At 35.1% G+C, this 14,391-nt stretch overlaps 1 protein-coding gene across 5 annotated transcripts in view; it reads right to left on the bottom strand.

Moving 5' to 3' along the window:
• PDE5A (phosphodiesterase 5A) overlaps nucleotides 1–14,391 on the bottom strand; it is a 140,589-nt gene that overhangs the window by 61,285 nt on the left and 64,913 nt on the right. For all 5 annotated transcript variants that reach the window (XM_027063535.2, XM_015077480.3, XM_027063532.2 and 2 more), the window contains exons 8-9: nucleotides 8,064–8,172; nucleotides 7,016–7,103 (exon numbers count right to left, since the gene is read on the bottom strand). In XM_027063535.2, coding sequence (XP_026919336.1) covers nucleotides 7,016–7,103; nucleotides 8,064–8,172 — 197 coding nt within the window. The remainder of the gene's footprint in view (nucleotides 1–7,015; nucleotides 7,104–8,063; nucleotides 8,173–14,391) is intronic.

The following is a 14,391-nucleotide window of genomic DNA, read 5'->3' as shown; positions in this document are numbered from 1 at the left end:
TAGAGTTTACAAAGTACTTGTACTGACATTGTCAGTAGGGACTAGGTGGTTTCTAAAATCACACAATCATATTTCCTTTTCTGTAACTCTAAGAATCAGATGTTGTCACTAACCACAGTTTACTTCCTGGTTTTTTGGCACAGCAGGATGTCAGCTCTTACATCCTGCTTATAGTCTCATGTACTCTCTACCACATAGTGTGGACTCCGAAATTAGCATCCTGTCTTGCTTAATATGTAAGACCTGCCCTTATTACCAATCTTGCAAATATATATTTTTTTGTACTTGTCATTTGTCAATTATCTTAATCAAAAGAGATTTTCTGCTGAATAGTGTCTTGCTTTTAAAAGAAACTTCCCCATTTTAAGATTATATATAAACCTATATTTTCCTATAGTATTTTTGTAGATTCACTGTATCACATTTAATTTTTTAATTCAACTTAATTTTTTTCCAAATTGCTACTATATTTTTACAATAGTTGAATAGTTACCCCTTCTCTAATGATTTGAACTGCCACCTTAAACACTAAAGTCATACTTATTTCAACTACTAGGTACTTTTTTCACATTTTAATAATTTAAAAAATATGTGTTTATTTACTTTTGAGAGAGAGAGAGAGAGAGCGAGAGCACGTGCAAACAGAGGAGGGCCAGAGAGAGGGAGAGAGAGAATCCCAAGCAGGCTCAGCCTGACTTGGGGCTCAATCTCAGGAACCTAGAGTTTGTGACCTGAGCTGAAATCAAGAGTCAGATGCTTAGCTGACTGAACCATCCAGGTGCCCCACATTTTAATATTTTTGAAATCAGTTTGCACCCTAATCAATTGCTTGTCATAGTTTAATTGAAATTATTATTTTTTTTCTTTCTTGGAACTATAGAAAATGAAGTCTTTCAACCAATGGTACCTTAGAAACAATGAAATATACTCTACTATATACAATAACACTAATATATATGTAACAGATTGGGCGTGCATTTAGACTTTCTATTGCATTCCATTGATCTTGCCATCTTTTCTGGCACACATATGATACTTCTAATTATGTTACCTTTACAGCATTATTATTTTTTAATATTTATTTTTGAGAGATAGCAAGACAGGGCATGAGTTGGGGAGGGGAGACAGAGACACAGAACCCGAAGCAGGCTCCAGGCTCTGAGCTGTCAGCACAGAGCCCGATGTGGGGCTCAAACTCATGAACTGTGAGATCATGACCTGAGCCGAAGTTGGAGGCTCAACCGACTGAGCCACCCAAGCACCCCTTGCAACATTATTTTAATTTCTGATAGACCAAATCTTTTTTTTTTATTCTTTGATTCTTTTTATATGATATTCTTTCAGACGAGTTTTATAAATGTTGGTCAGGAATTCCCCTTCCCTCTGAAAAAAAAAAACCCTATGAGGATATGTATTAAAATTGATATAAATCTAATCTGGGGGAAGTTGACATCTTACAAAATAGATTCTTATCATCAGGAAATGTTATGTTAGTTCACTTACTAAAGATTTTTAAGTTATTCAGTAGACTATTACAGTTTTCCTCATAAAGACGCTACATATTTCTGGCTAAATTTATTCTTTGCTACTATTATCTATGGGTTTTTTTTCCATTATTATTTTTGAACAGATTTGTCTTGGGATATATTAAAGTTATTTCTCTTTAATAATCTGAAAACCAGGTGGGGCGCCTGGGTGGCTCACAGTTAAGCGTCTGACTTGGACTCAGGTCATGATCTCACAGTTTGTGACTTCAAGCCCCACACTGGGCTCTGTGCCGACATTTCAGAGCCTGGATCTTGCTTCCAATTCTGTGTCTCCCTCTCTCTCTGCCCCTCTCTCACTCATGCTCTGTCTCTTTCTCTCAAAAATAGAAAAAAGTTAAAAAAAATTTTAAATAATTTTAAAACCAGGAAGTTTTAGAACTCTCTGTAGAGAAATACTTTCAGCTGATTCTCTTAGGTTTTCCACTTCACAATCATATCATCTGGAAGTTGTTTTATTTTGCCTTTTCTTTTTCTGTATCTCACATTGTTTCATCTCCTCCCCTCTGCTTTGGCTAGAATTTCCTCTGGGCAATAGTTGTTATTTTTTATTCATTGTTACTTGTGTTTTTCTCTTATTATCCTCATTATATGTGCTGCAGGTTTGCTTATTATTATTGTTTCCCCATTATCTCTTTTTTTCATTATCCCTTCCCATTTCATGAATTTATCATTTCAATTACTTTTCTCTGCTTTCTATTTATTTCTTTATGGGGGGGCAGCATAGAAGTAAGAAAGAGAGGGTGCTGTTTTTCTAATTTCTTCAACTGAATTCTTAGTTCAAATGACTTTATTATTTCCTAATAATAACAAAATAGTTAAAGCTGTATCTCTCCTCTGAGCATAGCTTTGACCATATACCTTGAGTTTTTATGTTATGTTGATACAACCATCAATTTTCTAAAATGAAGTACTCTCATTTTGGCTTTTGATTTCTCCATCATCACAAAGGAGAATACTTTTCAGTTTCCAACTGAGAATTTCCCTTCCCACTTGTCCTTTTATTATGCATTTCCAATTCCAATGCATTGTGATTCATGAGAGTGGTCATCAATTCTGTTTTGGAAATGACCAAGTTTGTGTTATATATGTGTGTATCATTAATATTTGTAAGTTTCTGATGGATATTTGACAGGAATTTGTATTTTTAGGTTATGAAATATAAAAGTAAATCTATATTTGCCTATTAAATCCACTTCATTTTTTTATATTAATGCTAATGTTTCCTTATTTTTTCCTGGAGTTTAACTTTCTATGAGATGTGGTGTTCTAAAGACTTCCATTTTGTCCATTTCTCCCTCTATTTTTAATAGCTTTGCCTTTTATATATCAATGATGCTAGTTTATTAGAAATATTTATGACAATTACACTGTCTTGGTGGATTTTAAGTTTAATAAATTTCGAAGTGACCCTTTACAGTATGTTTTTACCTTAAATTTGACTTTGTCTGATATTATTATTGTCACCTCTATTCAAATTTTTCCCACTTTGTGTAAAATGCGTTCTTACAAATGATATATACCTCATATCTTCCAGAAATTCTCTCACTATTTCTAGTCCAGTAAAGGTAATCTTCTGTTTTCTAGTGCTACTATAAAGTTTTTCTTGCTATTTTTGCAATAATTTCTTAAAACTATAATCCTTTGATTTATTTATTTTTATTTTATATATTTTCACTTTTATAATTCTAACTTATACATTCTTAGCTTAATTTTTTCTCATTTTCTTCCAATTATTACTGTCCCTACAGTCTCATTGCCTGGAACTTATTATAACTAAGCATAATTTACAATTCTCTGAGGAAAAAACCAGATAACTTTAAGCATTATAGGCAATGTGTACCATGGATGACACTGCACAGTTTCATTATACTTGCATTGGGAAAATCCTAGCAAATATTTCTATAAGCAAATGAGAAGTTAGTGATATTGCCAAATGGTAACACTTCATATGAAAAATAAAGGGAAGCAGTGTCAAATTTAAACATATAATTTTAGAATAGTTATCTATGCCTTAGAATCAAATTGCAACACAGACATGAGCAGAGGGTTAGGGTAGCCATCAGTTTAGAACACACATTCAGTTAAGAAATACAGTTGACCCTTGAACAGCATGGATTGGAATGGTGAGGTCCACTTATACGTGCATTTTTTTTTGATAAATACAGTACAGAACTGTAAATGTATTTTCTCTTTCTTATGATTTTCTTAATACATTTTCTTTTCCCTAGCTTACTTTATTGTAAGAATACAGTATATAAAACCTATAATAAATAAAATATGTGTTAATCAGCTGTTTTTGTTACTGGGGAGACTTCTGGTCAACAGTAGGCTATTAGTAGTTAACTTTGGTGGGATTTAAAAGTCATACATGGATTTTAGACTGCATGGGAGGGGGTGTCAGTCCCCCTAATTCCCTTGAAGAATCAACTGTACATATTTCCCATACTTCACAATCAAGAATGTGTAATATAACACTACAATTCTTGTTATATTTTTCATTAACAAAGAGATGAAAATGTAAGTTATTTAAAGTGGAGATGTTCTACTCCACTTTAGAGTTTGGGGGAGGTGAGGGAATGGGAATGGGACTAATTTCTTCAAAATCTGTCCTGAAATGGGCATGGAAAATAGCAGTAAGAATTCCTGGTAAATATGATTTGGGAAAAAGGCATATTTAGCCTAATAAATAGGGGAAATAACTGGTTAAAATAAATGAATATTGAATGAGAAAAATATTTCCTTAATAGCACTGGAAGCAAAACTCTAGAAACACTCTCTATTAGCCAGAGCACTAAGAAAACATTTGATATGAAACAATGCCTCAGGGAATACAACAGGCCTCACACTGGTCTAATGTCTATAATTTCATCTAAATGTCAGTAACGGAAAAATATGAGGGGGAAGGAAGATTACAAAAAACACATGGTCCTGTCTGCCTTTCCGCATGAAACTCTATGGGGATTCTCTATTAGAATTACATAATAGAGGAATCTGGCCTGTGATATGCAAGAAAAATTATCTACAGCCATGACATTTTCCATGCCACATCTGTGGGCACAAAACACAGGCAAGAATTCAAATTTTCTGTTTTGTCACACTTTTAAGCAGCAGGGAGCACTGGAAATGTTCCTTCTCTTTCTTGGAATCAACTTGAGCCCCCACCAAAACCCCCATTTTTTTCTTTCTTTTTATTAATAGGGAACTTTCCTCTCCAAAGATAACATTTGCTTGCTTTTGGCTCTGTTATCAAGTAGGGTGACACAAAATGTATGCCAAGTCTGATCACTTCAACTGGTATTTTTGATTTTTTTTTTTTTTTTGCTCACTTGAAGGAAACGTGACAGGATCACAGAATGTGAACAGATCTGAAAGGTTCAACTCGGCAGAGGTGAATAATGTGCTCATGTTTTAAATGGTTAAAGGAAGAGTGGAGCCAAATGGATGCTGAGTCCCCTCCCCACCTGGGGCTGTTTGCACTTCACTGAACCAGCTCACATTTGTGTCAAGTGATGACAAAGCCTGATGGAGAACTTCCTCCAGCTACTCCCCATTCCCAATTATTATTCCAAAGAGATGCTGCTGAGGAAAAGCAAAGATCTGACCTGATGTAGCAAGTTGCCACTCAGTCCTCATTATGAAAACTTGCTAGTAAATAATGCATCCCTTCTGGAATTTCACTTCACATTTGCAAAGGTCAGAGGCAGCTTATATCAAAAAGCATTCTTTTAAAAAAGCGTAATATTTACAATGTAGTTTTCACCTTGCGCTCCCGACCAAATAAAATTTTTATAATATAACATTTACTTGGTATCATATTGTAAGGCACCCTTGTCAGTTTCCTTATTGCTTATGTTAGCAAACTCATGGATGATAATCTTGAAAAGAAAATTCCCATACTATGTATTCAGCAGCCTCTACTTTTCTCTCTGAGATCTGTGAAGAGTGCAGGTGACCAAACAGCTCGGCTGGGAGTCCCCAGGCTGGTTTCTAGAGACTTTACTAGGCAATTCACACCACAGTCAGGATATGACTCCTGGCCTTGTAGCCTTAGAAACTAGATTACCATGACTGAGGACAGAGCCATTTCTCTGGGGGTAGAGGCACTGTAACTAAGTTCACAAGACTGATATCTAACAGCAGAATATTCACGTACAGCAAGAAACAGATCTGTCCCAGGGAATAGGAGTATGTGCACCTGCAACTCCAGTCCATTGCCTCAAGTCCAATTCACTGATTTATAACTAGAAACAGCTGTCAAAGCCATCCATATATTTTCGAGTATATGAATAATGCATTCTCCTCCTATGAGTTAAGCTACCTTGGGAAAAAAATAATCAGAGCAAGGGAAGTCTGATTGGTGGGATGCTTCATAGTATCCCCTGGTGTATCTGTCTCACAAGAAGGATGTGCACCAGCAAAGGCACTGGAATCACTGATGGCTACAACCTGCTACATCCACTGCCCCCTAAGTGATGGCCTCGCCACTTGGTCAGAATACTCTACCCAGACTGACACAACTTACTACATCCATCTGCACTTGAGGGACAAAAATTCCCTGACTGCTGGACAGAATCTGGATAGGTATTTGTGTTTTTTTTTTTCTATTTTCATTAATAATACCTCTCCTCCCCCATCTTTCTGATACCCTCTTTCAATAAAATTATAGTTAAGTCTTGCAACCTAGAAACTATTCAGACTTTTACTTTAAGGTAAATTGACATTTCTAAGCCTTACTTCATTAGGCTTTTGATTTAAAAGGTTAGCCTTTAGAAAGCCTTCATATTTCCTTTATTTCCAAGTTCTTGGGACAATGTTAACAGTTCAGACTATTTTCACGTGTCAGTCATGCACGCTGACATAGAAAACCTCATATTTTCCGTACTACTCTTAATATAACTTGTAATGCCAAGAAATAAAAGTGTCAATAATAGGAAACATCATTCCACTTTGTTCTGAGGATGCATTCTTCCAGCATTCCTGAAGTAGACATTTTTCTATAACCTTAGAATGTAAACTCCCTGAGGGCAGGGATTTCCACATTGCTTGCTGATTTATTCCAGATCACTAGAACAGCAGAGTGCTCAATAAATATTTTTGAACAAATGAATACCTTCTAAACTCTAAACCACATATTTAACAGAAAATCAGAGCCATGAAGTGATAGCTAAAACAACACACATTATTGACCTAATGTTTCTCAGTATACAAACTTTCAACACATCATCTTTCAACAAAAATTCTGTTGAAATAGCATTATAATAATTACAAAAATATGTTACAGTTAAGATATTTAACAATGTCTGTCAACATTTATCAATGTAAAATTATTTCAAACGTCTTTCATTATTCCAATTTTTATCTTTTTTCACACATTTTATTTCTTCAGTTTACACTTGAAGGAAAAAAGCTTCTGGAAATACATTTTTTTCTTTAATAAGTCCAGAGTATGGGTTAGTAAAAGAATTTACCTATCACTTTATTCTTCTTTCCATTTTTTATAGGCGTACAAAGCAAACTTCTAATGAACTGTTGACTTACGCTTCCTGTGTTTTCATTCTAAACAAAAACAAAAATAAAACAAAACAGGTACAAATTATGAAGAGACTGATTTGCCCATTAGTTGTTATGTAAACTATACTGGACATCTGAAACCACTAATATATTCATCTTTTATTAGCTTGAGATAACATCAGAGTGCAGAAAATGTACAAATAACAATGAAGTTCACATAAATGCAATATAAACCAATTAGTCTTTACATTATTAAAAGTAATAAATATCCTATATTTCTTTTTTTTCATTGTAAACTTCCCAAGCAACTTTTGGTAATATTAAGCAAATATTTATGCAGTTATTTACTATACTGGTGTAGCAGATGTCTCAATAACTTAACAAGATGGGCAGAATCCAAAAAGCACTACACTATCTGGGATACCAATGCTACAAACTTGTGTTTCTTTAGGACTGCCACTGTTTCTACTGCCCATATTGGGTCTTCTAGATTTGCAAATAACAAAATCAAGGCAGCTGCCTCAAAGTGCAATGCATTTCCAGAGACAGAAAACAAGACAATTCAAAGTTTTCAGTGTCTGAGATACTACTGATCTTTGTAGCTTTGCTGTCAAAGAAAATATACTCATTTCTCCACAGAGCTGCTCACTGCAGTAGATTACCAGCTATATAAGTTTGAGCCAAATGGAACTTAATTTTTTAGGATAAACTCAAGAACTATAGCAACACTATCTAAGGAATGTCACTGACATTAAGTAGGTAATAAATTGCCTCAAAATTAGTTGATAACTCATTATTACACATTAAAAAACTGATCCAAGTAGAGGGAAAAATATGTGAGTACAGCTAACCATCCCTTAAGAGATGTTATGAACTATTTTATTTTCCTTCAGCAGATCACTCTGAAAGAGCCAGTTCTAAGACCTTCAGCTGAAGAGTCCTTGTAAGTGTGGATCTGATGGGAAAACAGTGTTCGAGCTCCAAGTTTAAAACTGGTTTACTTACTGTCCAGGGAAATCTTTTGTCTTTACTGACATCTGGGATATTAAGTGGTTCCATAGTATTTTTTACATACTGAGCATACATGTAATTGATTCTGTTTGCATCACGCTCCCTGTGGAAATAACAGATATGAGTTCTTTCCGTGAAGTGAAAAAACATGGGTAAAACAGAGTTAAATAAATGATAAGAGATATACACTAGTCTTAAATTATAGGGTAAAGTGTATGTCTTAATTGGAAATGCACTTTAAAAGTGATGATTCACAACTTTGGTAGTTATTACAATTTAAATGTTTTGAAAAGACAAAGACCCAGAATTATTCAGATTTCTAAAACAAGTTTTAAAATGTCATAAGTAGTGCTATTACCACCGTTAAATGGGCAGGTTGATTTTTGTGCCATTTATGTAAAATCCATACAAATTTTCTTCCATGTCTTATTTTTTCATCAGCTTATAGAATGACTGAGGTCCAGTCCCTGTCTGTTTTACTTCCTCAGTTATTTGCTTTATCCACCCCCATAATCATTCACACATTTCAAACCAAGGGGAAAATCAAACATGCCTGAAAGAATTTTATTAAGTTTTTCTCTCTTCCTTTTTTTCTGCTTTGAGATATTTTATGATACTTTTTTAAATTAAAAATTTATCTTCTTCAAAAAATTTTCTGAAAGTATAGTTGACACACAATGTTAACATTCCTTTCAGGTGTACAACACGGGATTCAGCAATTCTTTTTTTTAATTTTTTTCAAATATTTACTTACTTTTGAGAGAGAGACAGAGTGCAAGCAAGGGAGAGGCAGAGAGAGAGAGAGACACACACACACACACACACACACACAGAATCCAAAGGAGGCCCCAGGCTCTGAGATGTCATTACAGAACCCAATGTGGGGCTCGAGCTCATGAACTGCAAGATCATGACCTGAGCCGAAGTTGGATGCTCAACTGACTGAGCCACCCAGGTGCCTCAGGATTCAGCAATCTGTATGTTATGCTGTGTACCACAAGTGTAGGTCCCATCCGTCACCATACAGGTGGTTTTACAATACCATGGGCCATATTCCCTAGGCTGTGCCCTTCATCCCCATGACTTACTCATTCCATAACTGGAAGCCTGTACCTCCTACCCCTTCACCTCTTTTGCCCATCCCCCCGCATCCCTTCTTTCTCCTCTCTTTCACTCTAGGTTAGACTTGTGTGGAGGTCCACAGCTCTCCTAGCTCTGTCCCCTTTTAGCCTCACGGGGAGTTTCCCCTAATAAATTTCCTGCACATTTAATCTAGTCTTGGCATTTGCTTCTTGGAGAACTTGGGCTACCTGTGACATCCACTGCTTTTTGCACAGTGAGTATCAATGGATGTATATGAATAAATTATTGAGAAGACAGGAACATGAAGCTTGGACACAGTGAGAAATGTATGTGCTTTAGAACTAAATGGGAATCACAGGCTATACAAGTCAAAGACAGAAAACTCCATCACAGAGACATGGAAACAACAGCTAACACTGACTTGGTACTTAACACGTGCCAAAAATTTTCTGAAGCATTTGTGTATATTATCTCATCTAGTCCTGACTATAATCCCGCTATCAGTATCCCCATTTTACAGATGAAGAAACTGAGGCTTTGAGGGGTTAAATCATTTACAAAAAGCCCTACAGCTAGTAAAATATGGAACTTAAATTTCAACCAGTCTGACTTCAGAGTGTATGCTCTTCATCTACTTAGTATCCACAGGTTTTTAAATTGTAAAAACCTTTTTACTACTTTTTATAGTGTTACTGTATTTACTATAATTCTGTTTTCTAATACAAAAATCAATAACAAGTATTAACTAGTATATATATTCCAAGAAAGTGAGCTTAAAGAATTAATTCTATCCATTTTTCATTTTATGATAAAAATGTGCAATTATAAATTAACATCAAGTTAATTAACAATGAAACTATAGCACTAAAATGCCATTTTTTCCCTTCTAATTGGATGGCTCTTATGAAACGAAGCACAGAAACTCCAAAACCTCCCACCACCTGGAGATGAGCTTCCCTTCCAAAATTCTTAGGCAACCCAACTCACAACAGCTTTACTGTGCTTTATCTCACTGATGATGTGATTCTAATAATTATGTATAATGTTCACCCTGAATATTTATTTTCATTTTACACTTAACATTTCAAAACTGTCTTCAATGTGTTATTTTAATTTATAAAAGATAATTAGTAGGTTGGTTGGACAAATACTAAGTCATGCTTTTCAACTGAAATGAACGCCTAAAAGAACGATTTGCTTACAGCTGACATCATAAAATTGCCTAGCATTTCATCTCATGGGAGAGAGTTTGGATTGGCAAAGTGTTTAAGACTGAGAATTGGAGAGTCCTGCATTCTATCAATAAACAACTTTAGAAACATAATGAAGAGTCTGCAGTGAAGTGTCAATATTGGTTTAGTCCTTTTTCAAAATGCTGAAGTCACTACACATCATTTTTAATTCAGAGGTTTGGCAAAATTAGGCCTAATATCTAATTTTTATAAAAATAAAGACGAGTTATATCACCAAAAGGCCTTTTACTGTATCATTAATTAAAGGCTAACTTTATTTTTTTGAGAGAGAGAGATTGCATGGAAGCGGGAAAGGGCAAAGGGAGAGGGAGAGAGAGAATGTCAGGCTCCACACCCAGCATGGAGACCAAGGTGGGGCTCGATCTCACAACAGCAAAATCCTGATCTGAGCTGAAATCAAGAGTCTGACGCCTAACCAACTGAGCCACCCAGGCACCGCTAAAAGGCTAACTTTAAGTGTTTAGCTGACATAAGGCATCAGTGAATACTTTCAAATGCTATACAATTAGTTAAGGAATCAGTTAAAATGATCCATGAAATTACTCTCTTAAGGTAATCACACTGACCTATTTATTTATTCTTTATAGAAATATCTTTATACTAAGACTATCTTGGAATGATGACAAAAATAAATGGAAAAATGCCTTCCATTTTGCCTACAGAGAGGGAACACACTATTCAAAATAAATCAAATAAATAAGACCACACTTTTTTAAAATGCATATTTACCAGTAGAGGTCACTATCATACCAAATCACTGGGGTTGTTGAGCTTTCATTAGAAATTAGAGGACCAGGCTGAATTTGTAATAAAAATCAAAATGCCAATACATAAAATGTGATTATACAGACATATGCTGCTGTACATATATTCAAAGGTAAATGTATATAACTCATCATTTTATGCTCTTTTTTATTTTACTCTTTTTTTTAATTCAAGTATAATGAACATAGAGTGTTATATTAGTTTCAGGTGTACAATACAGTGATTCAAAAATTCTATATGCTTCTCAGTGCTCATCAAGATAAGTGAACTCTTTTTAATTTTTTTTTAAACGTTTATTTATTTTTGACACAGAGAGAGACAGAGCATGAACGGGAGAGGGTCAGAGAGAGGGAGACACAGAATCAGAATCTGAAACAGGCGCTAGGCTCTGAGCTGTCAGCACAGGGCCTGACGGGGGGCTCGAACTCACGGACCGTGAGATCATGACCCGAGCCGAAGTCAGCAGCTCAACCGACTGAGCCGCCCAGGTGCCCCATGAACTCTTTTTTTTAAAAAAAACAACTTTTATTTTGAGAGAGAGAGGGATAGAGAGAATCCCAAGCAGGCCCTGCACTGTCAGCACAGAGCCCAATGTGGGCTCACACTCACCAGCTGTGAGATCAAGACCTGAGCCAAAATCAAGGGTTGGACACTTAACTGACTCAGCGACCCACACGCCCCAAGATAAATGAACTCTTAATCCCCTTTATCTATTTCACCCACCTCCCCTCTGGCAACCACCAGTTTGTTTTCTGTATTAAAAAGTCTATTTTCTGGTTTGTCTCTTTGTTTGTTTTTTAAATTACACATATGGTCATTATATCATTTATGTCATTTTCATATCATTTATATCATATCATTTCATCATTTTATACTGTTAATATAAAGTATCATACCTATGGATATATGTAAATACATTAAATGTATGTCTATATTTGCATATATAGCAATTCATTATGCAATCTAAAAAGTAAAAGAATCAAATATTTACATGTGTTTTACCTGGAAGCTTTCTAAAGCATTCTTTATAAAAAGCAGCAAAGAGGCACCTGGGTGGCTCAGTCAGTTGGTTAAGTGTCCAACTTCAGCTCAGGTCATGATCCCGCAGTTCGTGAGTTTGAGCCCCACGTCAGGCTCTGTACCGAAGGCTTGGAGCCCGGGGCCTGCTTCAGATTCTGTGTGTGTCTCTCTCTCTGTCCCTCCCCTACTTGTGCTCTGTCTCTCTCTCTCTTTCTCTCTCAAAAATAAACATTAAAAAAAATTTTTAAAAGCAACAAAAATGTCATAGCATCATAAAACCAAAATTATATTAATGCTCTTCCTAAGAATAAGAAACTTCATAACTGATCCAGGCAGTAGATACCAGCACTTATTAAAAGGGAAACACACAATACTCACCAAGACATGGGCTTATTATCACACATTCAGAAAGGACCCAAAAGTTACTAAAACAATGTCAAATATGCCAGAAAATATAATGGTGCACAGAGGGGCTTAGGAAAAGAATACACATGGTAATAGGATATAAACTTGTCATGACCAGCAATGCCCAGAGGGAAGCGAAGGTCAGTTTTATCTTTGTGAACCAAAAACTCCAGGTAGCTGAAAAATCTCAGGTAGAGAGAGATACCATGGTTTATCTACTTTGACTACGCGCTCCAGGCCCAAGTTAGCAATAAACGTTTAAGTCAGTTGTACCTTCTGAGTCAGATGAATTCCCCAACTGCCCCCAAGTTACATCTGACCCTTTGCGAATTCCCTGAATTGTTTTAATGAGAGAAAAGGTCTTTCATTGTATCACACTGTTAAAAGTAATAGTCTAGAACTAATCAGTTTTGATATACATATAATCACTTAACCAACTAAACTTTAAGTCACCATGGTCAAAGGTGTCTCCATCTTGATGAGGGAAGACATAAGAGGATAGGGAACGTGAGAGAGCATGAGGGGCAGAAGAGAATGAAAGACAGGTCTTCAGACCTACCAGGGGTCAGTCGTAACAGGGTTTGAACAGAACCAGGCTGTGCACTGAAGTACTCTGTTCTTGAAGACAGCTGTAAACTCAGGCAATTCTGCTTTACATGATCTACAGAGATTTTCCGTTTCCAATTTTTTTATTGCATTTATTACAAAAAATTTTTATTATAAACATTTTCTTCCAATTTTAATGAACTTTTTGAAAAATACAAAAAAGTTGAAAATAAAATGAATATCCTACTCTGGATTCCACAATTCATAATGTTTGCCACATTTGTTTTATCTACGTATGTATGTGTGAATATATTTACTTGTTTAAATGTATTAAATTTAGATAGTTACTTATTTATCTTTGGTTGAACTATTTTAAAGGAAGGTACAGACATTCTAATACCTCATCCTTAAGTACACCAGGATGAATCTTACAAAAATAAAAAGTTTCCTGCTAACCCCAATATCTTCCTAATTCCAAAGAATAGTAACGATTATTCCCCCCATCAGCATCTACAATCCAATCCACATTCAGATTTCCAATTTTTCTCAAAAACTTTCTTTTGATAGTTGTTTTAATCAAAATAACCAAAATTCATGCATTGCATTTGGCTATCACGTCCAAGATAGTACTTCCCTCCATTTTGTTTAATGACACTGACTTTTTGAAGAGACCAGGACAGTTATCTTACAGAATGTTCTATAGTTTAGATTTGCACAGAGGTTATCTTCAAAGGACTCATGGTCAGTGAAGCTAATAGCACTTTTACTAATAACAATTTTACTTTTACTAATAGCAATACCATTTACTACATGAAATTATTCTCTAATAGGTTAACTGCAGTAAAAAATATCAAATATCAAATAGTAAGTTTTAGTATCAAATAGTAAAGTTAGGACAATGTTGTATTTCCATGATCATATGAAGCTTTTATATATGACATCAACAATTAGGGATAAAATAATATTGAGAAATTTGAGATAAGTTATTTAAGGGGGTGAAATAATTTGAAACAAATGAACAATGAAAACTGTGATAAATAACACTATACCTAAGAATTCCAGTCACTTTACCCTGCAGACTTGTATTCCTCAGAATAGCCTATCACTTAAGCAAAAAACACCAGTTTTTTACTAAGGATGGAAAAGGGAATCTGAGAAAGAACATTTGGTAGTTTATTCTAAGTCCTTATCAAAATTCTTCAAAAAGCACAAATAAAATAGGGGCAATGATATCTCTAACCTCAATTTTA

This window comes from Acinonyx jubatus, chromosome B1, assembly GCF_027475565.1.
Source record: "Acinonyx jubatus isolate Ajub_Pintada_27869175 chromosome B1, VMU_Ajub_asm_v1.0, whole genome shotgun sequence".
NCBI lineage: Eukaryota > Metazoa > Chordata > Mammalia > Carnivora > Felidae > Acinonyx > Acinonyx jubatus.
Note: the sequence above shows the minus strand (reverse complement) of the source record. Positions and strands in the feature narration are given on the sequence as shown.